Source organism: Chrysemys picta, chromosome 23, assembly GCF_011386835.1.
Source record: "Chrysemys picta bellii isolate R12L10 chromosome 23, ASM1138683v2, whole genome shotgun sequence".
Lineage (NCBI taxonomy): Eukaryota > Metazoa > Chordata > Testudines > Emydidae > Chrysemys > Chrysemys picta.
In genome coordinates, this window is record NC_088813.1 from 13187653 (window position 1) to 13206957 (window position 19305).

Consider the following 19305-nt stretch of genomic DNA (forward strand, 5'->3'; position numbering starts at 1 on the left):
TGGGGTCTTTTTCTTATATAGGTTCCTATTACCCCCCACCCCGTCCTGATTTTTCACATTTGCTGTCTGATCACCCGAGCTGCGCATCCCCATTTCCAGGCCCCTCCAGAGAAAGGTGGGGCCCACCCCCTGCCATTTCACCCCAGTTACAGTTGTTTAGGCCCCCCCCCTGAGCTCGTTGCACATGTTCCTGCTCTTTCCCCCGCCCACTTCACTGGACATGTGCCCATATCCAAAATGGCCGCCGTGGCGGCCGAGCGCCGTCACGTGACGAGCCTTCCCGTTGGAGGGGGGCGGGCCTCCCCGCCCCGTTGCGCCTGCGCAGTGAACGCGGGGTGTGCGCGTCAGTCACTGCTGAGAGGAGCTCGCGGAGAGGCGCCTCGTTCCTCCGCTGAGGGGACCCGTTTGTCTCCACAGGCAGCCGCGCGCGCCCCGCCATGGGCTCCGAGAAGGACTCCGAGTCGCCCCGCTCCTCCTCCATCCACGCGGCCGCCCCCAAGTGCCCCAAGCCCGGCCGCCGCCGTCGCCGCCTCTCCTTCCAGAGCGTCTTCTCGGCCGCCGCCGCCTCGGCCTCCGGCGGGGTGAGGGGCCGCCGCCGGGCCAAGGCCGAGCCGCCGCCGCCGCCTCCCGCCCCGGCTCCCCCGCCAGCCGCCCCGCCGCCGGCGGAGGAGGCCCCGGCGGCGGCCGAGGCCGAGGCGGAGGAGGGCGGCGCGGAGGAGCTGGAGTGCCCGCTGTGCCTGGTGCGGCAGCCGGCGGAGAACGCGCCGCGCCTGCTGTCCTGCCCGCACCGCTCGTGCCGCGCCTGCCTCCGCCAGTACCTGCGCATCGAGATCACCGAGTCCCGCGTCAACATCTGCTGCCCCGAGTGCAGCGAGCGCCTCAACCCCGCCGACATCCGCCTGCTGCTCAGCGACACGCCGCACCTCGTCGCCAAGTACGAGGAGTTCATGCTGCGCCGCTGCCTGGCCGCCGACCCCGACTGCCGCTGGTGCCCGGCCCCCGATTGCGGGTGAGTCCCGGGGGACAGTGGGGCTGGCCCCCCCTTCTTTGGGGGGCAGGGCTGGGAGAGCCTGGGGATCAGTGGGGCTGGCACCCCCTTCTTTGGGGGGCAGGGCTGGGAGAGCCTGGGGATCAGTGGGGCTGGCACTCCCTTCTTTGGGGGCCAGGGCTGGGAGAGCCTGGGGAACAGTGGGTCTGGCACTCCCTTCTTTGGGGGAGTCTAGCCTGGGACAGTGGGCCTGATTACCCCCTTCTTGGGGGGACGGGGCTGCCCTGGGAGAGCCTGGGGAACAGTGGGTCTGGCACCCCCTTCTTTGGGGGGCAGGGCTGGGAGAGCCTGGGGAACAGTGGGTCTGGCACTCCCTTCTTTGGGGGGCAGGGCTGGGAGAGCCTGGGGAACAGTGGGGCTGGCACCCCCTTCTTTGGGGGAGTCTAGCCTGGGACAGTGGGCCTGATTACCCCCTTCTTGGGGGGACGGGGCTGCCCTGGGAGAGCCTGGGGAACAGTGGGTCTGGCACCCTATTCTTGGGGCGTCTGGTCTGCGAGAGCCTGGGGAACAGTGGGTCCAGCCCCCCCTTTTTGGGAGGAGCTTGTGTGTGTGTGGGGGGGGGGGTCTGACCTTGGTAGAACCCTGAGGATAGTGAGTCTGACTCTGGGGAAGAACAAAGGATCTGTTCCCAGGGCAGGGGGATGAACTGTAGGAGAAGTTCAAAGTTGTCCCTAACTTGAGAGGGATGGGATCCTGCCTTCCCTTTCTCCTGGAATCCTGACCCTGCTACAGGCAATGGAGGTTTCCTTCACTCTGCTGGGAGGTGGGTTCCCCTCCTGTCAGGAGTTGCTGAAGGGAGTCACTGCCCTTTTGAATGGGTGGGGATATAGGCTCTGTCTTGAGTTTGCTGTGGCTCTGCCAGACTGCTGTCTTGGGAAGGTGGAAAGGGACCCTGGGCTTTTAACTGGGACTTCTGCAGGAGAAATTGTGAAACTGATCCAGAAAAATACCTATTTTTTTTCTAATAATGCTGTTAGTAAAGGTAGTGGTGTGGCAGCCCACTTCCATTTTCTGCAGGGCCATTCATTATAAGCTGCTTGGGAAGGAAGGGGCATACAGCTTTGCTTATGTGTAGGTTGTTTTTTTTTTAAAGGGACACAGTAAGAAACAGCCAAGTTCTAAGACCACAGCACAGGAGATGTGCCAGTCATTGTAGACTAAAGGTGCCTAACTGAGCTCTTTGTAAATAATTGGGAGTATGAGGGTCAGACTATAAAACTGTCATGTTATGACTTTGAGCTAGGGCGAGTCACTTGCCCTTTCTTTGCCTCAGCTTCTGCCTTTTTAAAATAAGGATGGTACTGTTTACCTAGCCATCGTAAGTCTTTAGATGAAAAGCCCCATATAAGTTTTTTAATATTTAGTATTACAGTGACACGTAGGAGTGTTTCTTCTGTTATAAGCCTATTCATCCCCCTAGAAGCACACCTCTGTAAAGAAAGGAGCATGGTCTAGTGCAACGGTGGCCAACCTGAGCCTGACAAGGAGCCAGAATTTACCAATGTACGTTGCCAAAGAACCACAGCAACATGTCAGGAGCCCCCCATCAGCTCCTCCCCCCCACACACACACTCCCAGAGCCTCACGCCCACCAGTAGCCCCACCAATCAGCATGTCCCCCTCCCTCCCCGCACCTCCCATCACCTGTTTCGTGGGGTGCAGGAGGCTCTGGGGGGAAGGGGGAGGAGCGAGGGCATGGTGGGCTCAGGGGAGGGGGCGGGAAGGGGTGGAGTGGGGCAGGGCCTGGGGCAGCACCAGGAGTTGAGCAGTGAGCACCCCCTGCACATTGGAAAGTTGTCACCTGTAGCTCCAGCCCCGGAGTCAGTGCCTATACCAGGAGCTGCATATTAACTTCTGGAGCGCCACATGTGGCTCCAGAGCCGTAGGTTGGCCACCTCTGGTCTAGTGGCTTAAATAAATTTTTCTGTCTCCACCAATGACTCAGTCTGTGATCTAGGGCATGTCACTTAAACCTCTCTTTAGCTAGCTGTGAACTAGACCAAATCAGAGCCCCAATCATGCCAGTATCCTCTTCCTGCCCATACTTTTCCATGTCTTGCAGATACCTAGACATTTTCTTATAGATTCAGGTGGATAGGCTTTAGTTTGTGTAGAAGGCTAATAACTAACTGTTTATTAGACAGTGCTCCCTCACTATAAAGCTGATGTTACAAACCAAGGGATTTGAGACCATGGGTTGTGGGAGCATGGAAAAGTTAAGATATGAAGTGCCACCTTTCCAGAGAATGTTTCAGAATGAATTCCTAGGGGTTTTCAGTTGTGATCACATCTTGGTTTCTCTAATTTAAAAGCAAGGTTTATTCTGAAATAATGGGAAGTATGGGGTTTGCCCTACTATGTGTGCTGCTGAGAGCTAAAATAGAGTTGGTGAGCTATAGAAATTCTTTCCACACTTGCAGGAGGAACTGTAAATTCTGGTTTTCCTCAGTAACGGAAATCTTTACCAAGCAGGCACCAGGGTGTTGAAGCACAATGGTGGAGGAATAATGTTGAATCATATTGACTCATTCACTAGTTGCTTAAGTGAGGAACTGTCTAACTCTGACCAAAACTCAGTCCATCCAAACATGGTGACTTGCTAGATTAGCATATTGTTGCTTTCGTTTTCTCTTCTCTTTTCCTTTAAACTAGGCTTATCTAGGTTTCTGATATAGCATAAGCACAGACTTGTTGGTAGAGGGGATTCTGTATTTTATCTATCCAAGAATGCAGCAGAAACAAGCAGGGGGCTTAAAATACAATCCCAGCTAGTGGGGATGCTATGGGAAGTTTTGTCCTAGTGTTCAGAGCAAAGGTGGCAAGATTCCTAAGATCTAATCACAGCTTTGTTACAAACTCTGACTGTGGGCAAATTGCTTAACCTCTGTGTCTCAGATTACCTGTTACATGGGTGCTTGTTACACGGTTGCTGTGTAAGGATTTATTTACTATTAAAGCTTGTTCCTTGGGTGCTCAAGGTTAAGTTAGCTTAAAACAATCAAGGTTTTTGATATTGCTGTTTAGAGTGACTCGTAGGCATTGGGGACCAGATCAGGGAGATAGATCAGATCATACTCCTGACATAGTAATGCCCTTGGAATCTGCCTTGCTACTCAGCTAGAGAAAATGTAGTTACCACTTGCTGAGTTCTCTGTTTTACTGATGTGATGTTTATCAAAGTATTTGGTTAAAAATGTAAACACACCAAAGCCAATTGAGACTGCCTGGCCATGAGAAGATGTCCCCCGTATGGCCCCTAAGGACATTACTTTTTCATTAGTAGTCTATAATGTGCACCTAATAAAGTTGCTGCTGTGGCAGGCTTCTGAAGGCTAGTGTAACATTGATTTTCGTTGCGCAAACAGTTGATGCCATCTGGCTGTCCTTGCTCAGTGAGCCAACAGTTTGTACATAGGCAGCTTACAAAAGGTTTCAAAATAAACTATACAGTTGATATCCCCTCCCCTTCCTCTTAGAAACCAACAAGCTGGGTTGGGTCATTTTGTGAAACTCTGCCAGTAGACAGGGCATCCCTGTTATCTTCATTGTTAGTGACACTTTAACAAAGGCTGTCAGAATCAGTCCCGAGGTGGGAAGAGAGGTTATTTACCCTAAAAACATTTTTCTTGGCAGACTTGTCCCGTTGTCCTTGTGTAAAGCCAGGAATACCATTTTTTTCCAGTGCCTGGATAGATGGTTCACTTTCCTGTGGTACTGGTGGCTGAGCTTGAGTGGCTAGTATGAAGGACTGGTGAGCAAACTTGTCCTCAGAAGTTCCGATGAATGTCACGCCCTCTCCTTACCACATCACACCCCATTCAGGAGTGTTGAGCGTTTGACTCTTGTTCCTCTCCAGCCAGGCATGCAGTTTTGAGAATAATTGTGCCAAGAGTCTACTGGACAGATCTGTTCCAAAACACAAGCCATGTGGCATGCAGCATCCTGACTGGCACGCCTCTGCATCCCACCCATGTCAAACAACTTCATAAGTGAGCAAGCTTAGCTATGCTGTCTAGAGAGGTAAAATATAGACATGACATTAGAATCTGTTTCCATGGCAATGCTGGTCTTTTGGAGCACCATCAGCTCTTCAGACAAATACAGATTTTTGTCCGCCCATTGCAATCAGCTGGTGCTGCTGTCTGGTATGTCTCACTATATCTCTACTAAAGGCTTAGGGAAACAACTGAACTGTGTAGGCTGAACTAACTGAAGGAGGCTGAACTTGATTGTGGTGAGGCAAGCGCTCCCTCAGAGCAAATGGGGGAGGCAGGCAGGCATCTCTGTGGCTGTGAGAGAGTAGGCTAGGAGCAGCACTCTATAGTAATATTGGGGTTTATGGTAGAGGCTTGCAGCCACACCTGGGATGTGGAAAGTGATACTCCTTGTCACTCCAACAGATGTGGTTATACTTGGAAGTGACTAATTGTTGAACTGCAGGGATGTGTCAAAGGCCAGGTGAAGAAGGATGCACACATGTTAACCATTCAGCCCCTGCAATGCTCGGTGTAGCCGGATGCCATCCGTGTTCTGGGTAGAGCATTTGATTAGCCTCTTGGGCTTTATAAAAAAAAAATCAGACTGAATTCTTAAGAGGCTAAAAAGCATGTAGTTCACTCCACACCAGTGAGCTTGTTGCTGTTAGTTGCTACTTTAACTTTGGGACTAAAAATCCAGTGCTTAGTAACTGTTCTGGGGTTTTGGTGTTTTTTTTTGTTTTGTTTTGTTAAGAAAACAGTACTGTCTGAGATGGCCAGAAAAGCTTCAGAATTCTCTAATGCAGGGTCAGTTCAGTACGTGGCAAGGCTTCTTAAGGTAGCATGTTGAGGTCTCCTGGCCTTCCTGGTAATATAGTTGTCAGGCCTCAAAATGGCTATAACAGCTGGCATCAAAGTGTTTTCTTTAGAAGCTGTTAATGTGTCTCCCTACTAAGGAGTTTGCTGTAGTCTACAGGTGAGGGTGTGTTTGTAAGATCCCTCTGACAAAATGTTGAGTAACGAAATGCAGCTTGAGTTAATATCTTTCCTAGATTGCCTGCATCCTCTCTCTCGTCCAGCATTGGTCTCGAATGCCAGAAATACAGTAGCTGTTTGCACATGGAGGCCCTACAGTCGTGTCTTTCAGTTCCTGATCGTCAGCAGGGAGGCATTGTTTGTCTTTAACAGTTATGCTGCACCCAGGCAGGGTTAAGTTGCTCAGACTCCCACGGGATATGAATCATTGTGGTATGACACATTCAGCAATTCTCACACTGCTGCTTCAGAAGCTGCAATACAACTTGAATTCCACAGGCTCTAAAAATAAACCAATGGTGAGAGAGAATACCTCCACTTATAACACAAATGCTGCAGAAAACAGAATAAGTCACCCTGACTTCTGTCAGTGTCACAAGTCAGCTTCCCTAGAACAGTGCTCTGTGTAGTGCATGTGGAGCTCATCCATGTGAGCTTCCTTGTAAATGTACCTGCTAAATCTCCACATTACCAGCTCAAACACATGGTGATCTCCCCCCATGTTCCCCTCTTCTTCTCAGTCTTCTAGTTCTTTTTGTAACTGGTTAATTTAAGACTGACCTATCAGAGAAGCTGCAGAAAGCCAAAGCACCCTTTCAGTTGTAGTTCCTGCTAAACTGGGAGGATATAAGTGGAGGACTGTTCTGCATAAACACTTCTTCCTCTAGAGATCACCCAGCGCTCCCTTCCTGAAATAGCTGCAGCTCTAAACTCCTTTTGTACATTTTTTTTAAGAGCCAATCAAGTTTTTGTAACATGATAAAACAAAGATTCAATTTAGTTTCATTAGGTCCTTCTGGAGCTCCTCACACTTCTTTCTGGGCTTGACTAAATGAAGCAATTAGTACAACTAGCAAATGAATGTCAGTATAAACAAATGGAAGGTAATGTGCATTGGAAGGAGCTAGTCATAAGTAGCAGGGTCTGAATTGGCTGTATCCACTGAAGCAACAGAACTTGGAGGGCAGGTCAAGAAGTTGAAGCTGGACAAACGTAGAATAGAAATAAGGAGTAAACTTTTAACAATTAGGTTAATTAACCATTGGAACAATTTAGAAAAGGTCATGGTGGAGTCTCCATCACTGGCAATTTTTAAATAAAGACTGCATATCTTTCTAAAGAACGCCCTAGGACTTTTTCTGGGAAGTTGTATGGCCTTTGGTTACACAGGAGGTCAGACTGGAAGATCACAGTGGTCCCTTCTGGCATTGGAATCTATAAAGAGGTACAGAGACTAACATTCGATATACCATTGTATAAATGGCATCCTTGCCTCATGTAGCTTAATGTTGGTCACCTAACCTCAAAACCGATAATAGAAAAGATCCTTGGAATTGGAGAAACCAAGAATTTAAAGAGAGCTTGTACAGAAAGAGCCAGCTTCCATATCGGGAGAAATAGTAAAGCTTAATTTGGAAAGGAGACAAGCAAGAGGACTTGATAGTGAACCCCAGTCAAGCATCAACCTGTCCCATAGTTGGGGCCCTACCAAATTCACGGTTCATTTTGGTCAATTTCATAGTCATAGGATTTTAAAAATAGTAAATTTCATGATTTCAGCTATTTAAATCTGAAATTTCAGAGTGTTGTAATTGTAGGGGTCCTGACCCAAAAAGGAGTTGTAGGGGGAGGGTGTCACAAGGTTATTGTTTTGCCAGGAGCCCAGCCGCCGCCAGCAGCAGAGCAGAAGTAAGGATGGCATGGTATAGTATTACCACCTTTACTCCTGCGCTGCTGCCTGCAGAGCTGGGTCCTCAGGCAACAGCTGCCGCTCTCCGGCCACCCAGCTCTGAAGGCAGCGCAGATATAAGGGTGGCAATACCGTGACATCCCTCCCCCCAACTCCCTTTTGGATCAGGACCCCCATTTTGAGAAACCCTGGTCTCCCCCGTGAAATCTGTATAGTATAGGGTAAAAGCGCACACAAGACCAGATTTCACGGCGGGAGACCATAGTTCACTGTCCGTGACGCATTTTTCCTGGCCGTGAATTTGGTAGAGTGCTACCCATAGTACAAAATTGCATTAATCTCCACTGTATAAAAGTAACCATCCATTACTCACTGCTGCAGGCTACTGAAACATCTGTTTTAAATATTAAAGTGAAGAAACAGCTATGAAAGAATAGCATCTCTAATTGGACCCTAGCTAGGTTTAAGATGACATGGATAACCGATCTTAGGCTTCAGGGCATAAAGCTGCATCAGCTAAGGTCACTGAGAACTTATTCTTCCTTTTGCATATCTCCATCCCTATGCGTATCCAGGGTCGAATTGCTCAACTGGTCAGTTGAATTAGGGTGGTGTCTCAGACATCCACTTTAGCTATAATATATCGCTATCTAATCAGGTAGATAATGATACCTTCCTCTAAGTCCTTTACAACCAAGTCTGCAGCACCCTCATCAGGTTGATAAAGGATTTGTTGTAAAAGTAGGTGTACGTAGGCTGTAAATGTGTAAGGCTGTATTCTGATGCATAGGAGGGAACTAGCTAGGGAACCATCTAAAATTCAACTACCTTCTGAGGTTGGGTGGCTGTGCTTATTCAGCAGCAAATCTCCGTGTTCCCCAACAGATGGGCCACTGAAGTGTTCCTGTGTTCCTAAGATAACTTTCTGGCTTTACTAATTCTGGTATCTGTCTTCCTCAGTTACGCTGTTATTGCCTATGGCTGTGCCAGCTGCCCCAAGCTGACTTGTGAGAGGGAAGGCTGCCAGACTGAGTTCTGCTATCACTGCAAACAGATATGGCATCCAAACCAGACCTGCGATATGGCCCGTCAGCAAAGGGCTCAGACGCTGCGGGTACGGACGAAGCACGCCTCAGGCCTCAGTTATGGACAGGAATCTGGACCGGGTATGAATTAGCAAGCTTCTCATTAACCAGTATTAATTACGTCCGTGAAGCCAGGAAAGAGATCCACCTGTTTTGCAGCACTTCCTGCAATCAAAGTGGGGTATTAACACCTGGCAGGGAGCACAACCACTTGGCACAGATGAAGGACACCAGCAACATTGATTTGGTCAGCTCTGATGCTCAACACAGCTTCCCTCCCTCGCCAGTAATGGAGTAAAAATATCTGGCCCGACAGGCTAGTTACACAAACTACTAATGGAATTAAAATTTGAGGTTCCACAATTGCAGGGCCTAATTGCATATGGTCACCTTATTCTGCATGTAGTACCTCCTGACCCATTACAAACAGTAAGCAGCTACCTTTTGGTCTGCTTTGATCTTTTAGATGTTCTTAAAGCTCTTGCTGATCTCAATCTCAAACAGGAAAAAAAGGGAAATTTTACTCTCTCTAAATGTGGCCTCCGTTTTGACTGCTGCTGTGAGCTTTAGCAACATTAATGCCTAAGCCAGAATTGGGAATTTAGCTCCCTGCTCTGATAAGTATTAGTAATACCATTATTTATAGGAGAGAGATGCCAAACCACATTTGACTCGTAAAGAGCTGCACTCTAGATCAGCAGATATTCTGATTAAATAGTGCTTTTAAAAAGGTATCAGTGATTCAGGAAGTGAACTATAAGATCAGTTAATAGATTCCTTCTCCCCCAAACAAAACAAGTATCTTCTCCTGGCATGCTACTCATTATAAACACATTGTTCCATTTGCATAATAGCTGGCTTCTATGTAAGGCTGTAAATGTTTTAAAGGTGGCTCAGGTGTTATTCCAGACTAAAATATGCCTGAAATGTACAGAGCCCTGATAATGAACACCATAAACATTGCAACCACTGCAAGACAAAATTCCCAACACAAACCAACAAGCAATAATCAACCTCGAATCACGACTTGCTGCCAAAGGGGATTTGTGGAAGTGAGGCCCTTAACAGAACTTAGCCATCAGCCCTGGGGAGATCAACTCCAGAGAAGGAGGTTCCCTCTGTCTAGTACAAGTTGGTCTCAGAGCAGCTGAGTCCCAGACTGTTTAGGGTTTTAAAGATTGCTACCAGCACAATGAACTGTATGGGGAACCATTGCATAACTTTGATCACAGGTGACATTTTAGAATGACTTATTTTGTAAATGGCTATAAAGGGGCATCTGTCCATCTCCTTGTTGTGCAGTAACTGGTGGATGCCAATCCCTTTAAATGACTAAGTACCGAACTGCGAGCACAGATTAGATACTTACCCACCAATACACTAATTTTCATCTGTAATCACAGATGCAATTTACGCCCACAAAGAGGAGTATGCCTTTCAAAAATGTGGGTCACAATTTCGGTGCTGTCTTGTCCTCCAGATAGAAGAATATAGAGAACACTCTTGGCCCTTACATCGTGTTAGTGGTGCAGTTTAAAAATGGCTGATGTTCTTGGCTGGCTTGCGTAGGGCAGGCACAACTCTTTCATAACAGCCTCCTTTTATGATGTAGAAAACACTCTTTAAAATGCTGTTCTACGTGGTGTATGCTGGCCAGACAAACAATGCTAACTTGTTTTAGTGGATGAAGTGCCAGTATAGAGGTAGCTCCCCACCTTTATCCTGTAGCACTGAAGGATGGAATCAGAACCAGACACCTTTGCTTTATCTCTTTGATTAAGGAGAAATAATAATCTGTTAGCCTAGATGGATAGAATTTGAAATGCATTGTCTTCTTGAGCCCACCCTCCCCAAACAAAAGAACCCAAGTAAATTCCTCAAGATGTCTAAGGTGTACAGAATTTGACTTGATCCCTTCCCTTCCCTTCCTCCCCAAAGCCGATGACATCAAGCCGTGTCCACGTTGCAGTGCTTACATTATCAAGATGAATGATGGGAGCTGTAATCACATGACTTGCGCAGTGTGTGGCTGTGAATTCTGCTGGCTGTGTATGAAGGAGATCTCAGATTTGCATTACCTCAGGTGAGATGGGGAGCAGAATTCTCTGGGCCTCCTGTTGTTAAAGTATGATGTTTGTTTATATTTTTGTATTTAATTTCTCCAGCTCCTTACAAATGCACCCCCCACAAACACATTTCTCATCACCTGGAATAGGGTGAAGCTCTGAGTTTCCTCACAACAGCAGTGCACAGTGGTCCCTCCTGACTGTGGTTGGCCCCCACTGATGGAACAGTGTGGGGAAGCTCTTAATGGGATGAATGTTCAGTGTAGTCCCCTTCACACTGTGGGGTCATCCATTCTTGAGGGTCAACTGGATCTGGGGAGAAGGAGCCTTTCTTGCACAGTATCCACTCAGTTCCCACAAGTCATATTTTTATGTGGATATTGAAAAGACAACTTATTTCCCCTACAGTCCCTCTGGCTGCACGTTCTGGGGCAAGAAGCCGTGGAGTCGCAAGAAGAAAATTCTCTGGCAGCTGGGCACATTGATTGGTGCCCCTGTAGGCATTTCCCTCATTGCTGGCATTGCCATTCCTGCCATGGTCATTGGCATCCCAGTGTACGTTGGGAGAAAGGTAAGCATGGTGGACTGGAGATCAGAACTAATGGAGTGAGCAGATTGAAATATTCGCTCTTGGGAATCCTAGGTGTTTTTCAAGGATGTTAGGCTAATGGTGGTAAGTGTGGGATCTTTCCATACAGCTGCTGGAAACCCAGCTGGCTTAGGCCAACTGGAGATCACTATTTCTTGGGTTTTATACCTAGTGAGTGTGGAAAGTATGATGGCTTGACAGCCCTGGACACTGAAGTTCTCAGTCAAACGAGCATGTGCCTCATGGGCACTGACAGTGCAAGGTTCACATTGTTCTGCCAGTATGCCTCCACCTTGAACCCAGTGCATCCCCATAGAGAGGGGATCTGTGTATCTAATTCTTGGCCTTTATGGTGACTCTTGTGCCTTGGGCTTGTCCAATAATAACTGAACCCTGATCCCTTACCTCACTTCACACAAGTTATCAACCAGTTCTGATGGTGATGACTGTCTACCAGTCTGTTCTGGATTTGTACCAGTGACTAGAGGTCAGAGGCTTCATTTTCCCTGAGTCATCCAGTCCCTTTGCCTGCCTTTATTGGTGGACAGACATTAGGTGAAGAGGGAGACGGTTCCATTGCAGCATTGTATCTCCAGCTTGTCCTTACCTTTGAACAGACGCACTGGCTACATCTGATTGAGGTGGTCTGTGGGTGGGGTGGAGGTACATAAGAATGGCCATACTGGGTGAAACCAATGGCCCATCTAGTCCAGTATCCTGTCTTCATCAATGGCCAATGCTTCAAAGGGAATGAACAGAACAGCAATTTTTTTTAGTGATCCATCCTGTTGTCCAGTCCCAGCCTCTGGAAATCGGGGGCTTAGGAAAACCCAGAGCATGGGGTTGCACAACTGACCATCTTGGCTAATGGCCATTGATGGACCTATCCTCCATCAGTGGCTATTATGGGTGATTTTAAGGGTCGTGTGACTGGCATGTATGGCAGAGTTGTAAGGTCATGAGCATATTAGTTTCTCATCCTAGTGGATGCTCACTGGCCAGGCTGTCCATTTTCTCACCTGGTGTTTCCTGCTCTCCCCAGATCCACAGCCGTTATGAGGGAAAGAAAACCTCTAAGCACAGGAGGAACTTGGCCATCACCGGTGGGGTCACCTTGTCTGTCATTGCATCCCCAGTTATTGCTGCTGTCAGTGTTGGTAAGTAGACAAGGCCAATTTTCCTCGTGGTTAGTCATTATTCATAGCTCTGCTCCTCATTTGTCACTCCTCTACTATTCTGACAGATATTGGGCCTCCTGTTGTTATAGTAGTAGGGTAGCCCACAAACTCCTACAATATACCTGTTGGTGGCTTCCCCACTTATCTAACATGCTGTCTGCAGAGGCTGCAGGTCCTGGTATTTGTGGCTCAAGACTGAGCACTGTGTAGAATGCTCCCTGTAGTGTTAGTACCCACAGTTCTGCCAAAGAAACTGTTTTTTATGCAAGTTTGATATGCTGGCAAGCTGCCACTGCAACCCTCATGGAGTCAACTTGTTCTTTGGCCCTGTCCCAAGACTGGTATTGTTCCACTGCGGGTTTCCTAGGGGTTATAATGTAACTCTGTGCTGGAAGTGAGTTCCCTTGTCCTGTAGTGTGATGGTCACAGCCATTATTTGTATGAAGGTAACACCTAAGAACCCTGTCATGGACCATGACCCCATTGTGCTAGGCAGTAAAAACACAGGGGTCCCTGCCCCCAGAGAGTTCATGCTGCCTATCTGGCATGCCTCAATCCCATTGTCATCTGATATTCCTCTTGACCCACTGTGTCCTCTGTTGCAGGTATTGGAGTCCCCATCATGCTGGCCTATGTCTATGGTGTTGTGCCAATTTCTCTCTGCCGAGGAGGTGGCTGTGGAGTCAGCACAGCCAATGGGAAGGGAGTGAAAATAGAGTTTGATGAAGATGATGGACCCATTACAGGTGATGAATAACTTTTCACTGTCTGCGTAGTCTGAAGGGCTGGGAGGAAACAAGCAAGGCCTCGCTGTGGGACTGTCCCTTGGGATTAATTGGGATGGATAATCAGCCCTTTTCAGTATGTCAAGATTTCTAGCTTTCACTTCTGTGCCGCTGTTTCAAGGCTAACCCTTCAGTGTACACCCTGTACTCTTAACACAAAGCTTGTGTGGGAAGCACCATAGTGCCTTTTCCTGGGAGATCCTCAGCCCTTTTCCCTACTGGAGAATGAATCTGAAATCGGTATTGGAAGTGTTGCTGTCTGACGTATAACCTAAACCCAGGGGTGGGCAAACTTTTTGGTCCGAGTGCCACATCTGGGAATAGAAATTGTATGACGGGCCATGAATGTTCACAAAATTGGGGTTGGGGTGTATGTGTGTGTTGGGGGGGGGCTTCTGATTTGGGGGTGCGGTTCCGGGGTGGGGCCAGAAATGAGGAGTTCGGAGTGCGGGAGGGGGTGAGGACTCCAGCTGGGAGTGCAGGCTCTGGGGTGGGGATGAGGGTCTTGGGGTGCAGGAGGGTGCTCCAGGCTGGGATAGAAGTTTAGAGGGGGATCAGGGCTGGAGCAGGGGGTTGTGGCGCATGGGGAGGCTCAGGGGTGCAGACTCCGGGCAGCACTTACCTCAAGCAGTTCCCAGAAGCAGCGGCATGTCCCCTCTCCGGCTCCTATGTGGAGGTGCGGCCAGGCGGCTCTGCATGCTGCCCTGTATGCAGGCACCGCCCCGGATCTCCCATTGGCTGCGGTTCCCGGCCAATGGGAGCTGCAGGGGCGGTGCTCGGGGTGGGGGCAGAGTGCAGAGCAGAGCCCCCTGGCTGCCCCTATGCGTACAAGCTGGAGTGGGGCTATGCTGCTGCTTCTGGGAGCCACATGGAGCAGCCCCCGACTCTGCTCCCCAGCTGGAGCGCCGGAGCAGGGCCATGCCGCTGCTTCCAGGAGCACATGGTGCAGCCCCCGACTCTGCACCCCAGCTGGAGCGGGGCAAGCCGCAGACCCTGCTCCCCAGAGGAAGCTCGAGGACAGCTGGTGTGCCGGATCCGGCCCACGGGTCGTAGTTTGCCCATCCCTGCCTTAACCCCTAACAGGATGCCAGTGGCAGTTCCTTTACACTGTTTAATGTTCAATGTATCTTCTTTGCCTGTCTCAGTGGCAGATGCTTGGCGAGCTCTGAAGAACCCCAGTATTGGTGAGAGCAGCATCGAGGGACTAACTAGTGTGTTGAGCACCAGTGGCAGCCCCACGGATGGGCTCAGTGTCATGCAAGGCAACTACAGTGAGACGGCCAGCTTTGCTGCTCTTTCCGGTGGTACCCTGAGCGGTGGAGTCCTCTCTGGTGGAAAGGGAAAGTACAGCAGGTAACCTGAACTGTCTCAGATCAAGGCAGAAAAGGGGCTGAGGGGTCACAAGGTCTAGTCTGTTGTGAGGAATGGTGAGGCTTGTTAGCTCGCCAGGGATCTGTTTGGGTTAGTGGGTGGCACCCCTGATGCTTGGGATCTAATCTCAGTATCACTTTTTAAACCTCTTGACCTATGGTAGAATCAGGTCCAATAAACTATGCTTCAGCTGTTCCCCAACCTTGTCCCTGTTGCAAGAACACCAAGTAAATAGCAGGCACAGCACAATCTGGTTTGGTTATCTTTCTCCCCGAGCCTTTCTAGCTCCTTGATGGCAGGAGATAGTGTTTGGGGTTGATTTGAGGAGCAGCAGAGATGGAAGTGTATCAGAGGTATGCTAGTTTGCCATATAAGGCTCTTGCAAACATTTTGCTGACCTAGCCTAGTGCTTCAAATGTCTGTTATTCCCGAATAGCACTTAGTGATCGGGTCTCGGGTTATAAGGTTACGCCACAGTTTTCCTCTGAACCTGCCTCTGAGTCATTCCGGCCATGTAATTGGAGACATGCATCGAAACTATAGCCCAGAATATAATCATAGCTGTGTGCTGGATCTGGAAATCTGCCTTGCACAGGAACTGCATGAGTCATGGGTATAAACACAATCTAACTTGGATACGGAAAACAGACCGAGGAAAGGGCGGAGCCACAAATGAGGCTAATTTAAAAGGTTCATCTGATTTTAAACTTCTTGGTGCAGACCTGGATTAGCCCAGAAGGCCACCTGTGCCCCCGCTCCCATGTGCTAAATGACTATTGTTCCTGTAGTTTTAAGAAATGAGCTAGGCTGTTCTGTGGCCCTTGGCCGTGTTGATGACTGGGTGTTTCCCACCTCTTCCCAGGCTGGAAGTGCAAGCAGATGTACAGAAGGAGATTTTCCCCAAGGACTCTGTCAGTCTCGGAGCAGTTAGTGACAACGCCAGCACTCGGGCTATGGCTGGTTCCATCATCAGTTCATACAACCCACAGGACAGGTACCTAAACTGCCAATGCACAAGTGTATGGGTAATACGGGGTGTGGTGGTGGTGGGGTTTGAGGGCAATGGAGAATGTGCACGTTGAAACTTTGATTTTAATGATTGAAGGTATATTCAGAATCCCGCAAGCTTTCTTTTCCTTGGTTAGCTTAAGAAGCATTCTCCCTTCACCTTCCTTTCCAACTATGTTTGTAGTTCAGTATCATTCACCACCACTAGCAGAGCCTGTGTTGAGGTCCCTGGGACAGCTCACTAACTTTAGTTCTTCTGTCTTGCAAACTCAGCAAAGAATCCCTTTTTCTAGCAAAGCACCACCTGTGGTTGTCTGTACTTGTCTCTGTTGGAACTCTGTAGGTGGGATGATTGTACCATACGCATGGTGTCATAACTGCACCACCTCTCCAGGTAGTGTCAGTGGTTCCTTCCACTATAGGGCATAATTAAGGGTTGGTAATTGGAAACAATGGGACACATACACAGGGAAACCCATTAAACATGCATGGGTTCCAGAGACTGTCTGAATACTTTTAGGGTTATGTATCATCATACAGTAACCTGCCAAACCAGTTGGTCATAGTACTTCCTTGCTAAGCAGTCCTCTCGTGTCTGGAGTTGTTGGTGTGTCACCTCTTTACTGAAGTTACAACATATTTCCCCTAGCAAGGTCTCACTAGCTAGAAGGGAACATTTCCTTGACTTAGTCTTGCACAGAGTGATGGCTCGGGACTGATGGAAGCAAACTGTTCCCTAGAGGTTAGTGATAGGAATTTGGATCTAGGGTTGTTCCAGCCTGTGCCACAATCTACCTCGGTTTCCCTAATTGCCAAAGGGGAATAATCTTATGAGTGTAAATTATTGTAGTATTGCCTGTTGTCAGCATGGTGTGGTGAATGGCACTCCCATACTTGCCTCAGTCATGAAGCTTGCTGTTGAAAAAGCACTCAAAGTAATGTGCTAATATTAATAACCCGAGACTTCTGCTGTAGCTGGTAACTGACCAAAGTGGTGCTTGTTTCTGCAGAGAGTGCAATAACATGGAGATCCAAGTGGACATAGAGGCCAAACCTAGTCACTACCAACTAGTTAGTGGCAGCAGCACAGAGGACTCGCTCCACGTCCACACCCAGATGGCAGAAAACGAGGAGGAGGAGGAGGAGCAGACATGCAAACACCAAAGCTGTGAGCAGAAGGACTGCATTGCCAGCCAAACCTGGGACATCACCCTGGCACAGCCTGAGAGCATACGGAGTGACCTGGAGAGCTCCGACAGCCAGTCAGATGACGTGCCAGACATTACCTCGGACGAGTGTGATTCCCCCCACCCTCAGACTGTAGCCTCCCCACAGACCCCAAAAGCCACAGGTGCTGAGAGCCCAAGTGCCCATCTGAGCCAATGTGCCCAAGAAGAAGGGCACAGGCCAGAGGAAATAGTCTCTAAACTGGAGTGCATTGAAGCCAGAGTATGAAGTTGCCTCCTCCAGAGAAGCACGCTTACAGTCACTGCATCCTTTGTGGGGGGTTGTCCCCTTTGTTGGCTTCTGTTTGATTCTCTGGCCAGCTTCCCTGGTCTGACCCTGAGGGGAAAGATGCCATTTCTTACATGATTTAAAAAAAAAAAAAAATCCCCCACCCTCATTTTTAATTTATTGGTTCAAGCGCTTTGAGAGGTGTCTGAATGTACATATGTATGTGTGCGCGTATACTGTGTCTCTGCAAAAATACTAGTAAAGGATTGTTTTAATAAAGATTTCTGTTGTAATTCAACTTGCATCCATTTCTTCCTTGTCAGATTTAAAGAAGTAAAATCCCTGTGCTCAGTGACTTTCTTCACTTGTTCCTCTGCTCCTCTGTTGGAGCTGCTGGTGGAATTGCCGCAGTAGCTGCAGGCTTCTATGCAAACAGGTGTGACTACGGTTACAAATGTTCCTGGTTTGAAACTGGGTTGTGGCAGGGAGGCCTTATTCTCCCTTCACGGATCACTTCATCTAATGTCACTGAGGAATCTCGATAGCGTGGAGGGTCTGGGGGGGGAAGGTAGGTGTGTATTGTCTGCCCTCTAGAGGCCACTGTCTGACTTCTGGAATTGCTACTTTGGCCTAATTCTAGATGAGATTTCTGAGCCAGCACACACTTCACCGTACTCTAATGAACTCTATTCTGTCCATGGAGGTTACTCCTGACCTGCGCTTTCCGGAATGGAGAATAGGGCTGCACTGGACATGAGGAGCCATTTGGAGGTGAACGTCTCCAGTGTGCTGCGGAGGAATCTAAATCAGACGCGGAACAATTGCATGCTGTATGACAAAGCAGTGACGACTTGACAACTTCCTGTCCTGCTTTGTGGTGCTTCCCTGCTAGCAGGGCGGAGTTCTAACGCAACTATACACTCAGTCCCTCAAAACTTCATCTTCTCCCCCTCCTCAGCCAGCCAGGCAGCGACTGGTCACTGCATTTTGGAAATACCAGAGGCTACTTAGCAACCGGAGGTTGGAGTGGGACTAGCCGAATGCTCTCTTGCCTGAGCTTTGCTATGAGCCAAAGGTGGCTTACTAGTGTCACTGAGAATGGACCTGCTTTCCCCTCCCAGTGAGTGGAGCGAGCTGCAGAGCAAGGACTGGTGGCCATGAACTTCTTCTGGAAGGTTCAGGTAAGATTTGGGAGGTGTTGCTTTGGATGGGGCAATATGGAGACTGCAGCATCCACCCACCACGTCACTGTCTGCTACATAATCCAGCTAGTGCTAAAACAGGCCCATTAGTCAATGCAATACAAATAAAAGGAACCTTTCCTGACTTTCCCACCCCTAGGTTGAGCAGCTGCCCAATCAAGAAAAAGGGCCTGACCCAGGGACCAGGATTTTAATAAGGAATGAAATTGCAGCTCTGGGGCTGACTCATGTTAGCAATGTACCAGTGACAACTTGCAGGAGAAATGGGGTGAGGTGAAGCAAGTACTGTACATAATACTCCAGCGCCCCCTACCAGGGTGTGCTGGGTATTGCAGTAGTGACTGCCAACTGCAATAGGTGAAAGGGAATAATAGCCCACACCATAAAGCAGGAGTGGGGATTACAAAACCCTGACACAAGCAATATAGAAAACATGATGGGATGTGGAGAGCCTGTGCTCAGCTGAGGAAACTTTTCATATCCTCATTTAGTCACAACTAGTTCAGCTGTTCTGTTGGCATCACAGACGTTCTAATCAGTATCTTGTTTTCATGATCTTTGTAGAGAGTCGCTTCTAGTGAGGAGGATGGTTGAATGTGGCTTGGCGGCCACAACTGGAGAGGCACAGAGGCGGTGGCAAACACCGTGATCAAGAGCAGGTAGTGGGATTAGAGGGACCTATGCTTAGAAACAGGGCGAGGTGGGGAAGTCCCTGGATTATCCAGTAGAGCGCAGATCTTGAATCTGATTAAGGCTGTGGGGGGGGGGGGGTGATATGGCCCGGCTTCCCAGGCTGTGTGAACAGTCTGCAGCATT

At 48.8% G+C, this 19305-nt stretch overlaps 1 protein-coding gene across 1 annotated transcript; it reads left to right on the top strand.

Annotated features, from left to right (window-relative positions):
- Positions 1–325: 325 nt before the first annotated feature.
- RNF19B (ring finger protein 19B) lies at positions 326–17585 on the top strand. Its single transcript, XM_005302141.5, has 9 exons — positions 326–1009; positions 8711–8916; positions 10774–10918; positions 11310–11472; positions 12533–12647; positions 13274–13414; positions 14599–14806; positions 15687–15818; positions 16843–17585. Exons 1-9 carry the CDS (start codon positions 438–440, stop codon positions 17285–17287), a joined length of 2127 nt encoding a protein of 708 aa, XP_005302198.3. The 5' UTR covers positions 326–437; the 3' UTR covers positions 17288–17585.
- Positions 17586–19305: the final 1720 nt, after the last annotated feature.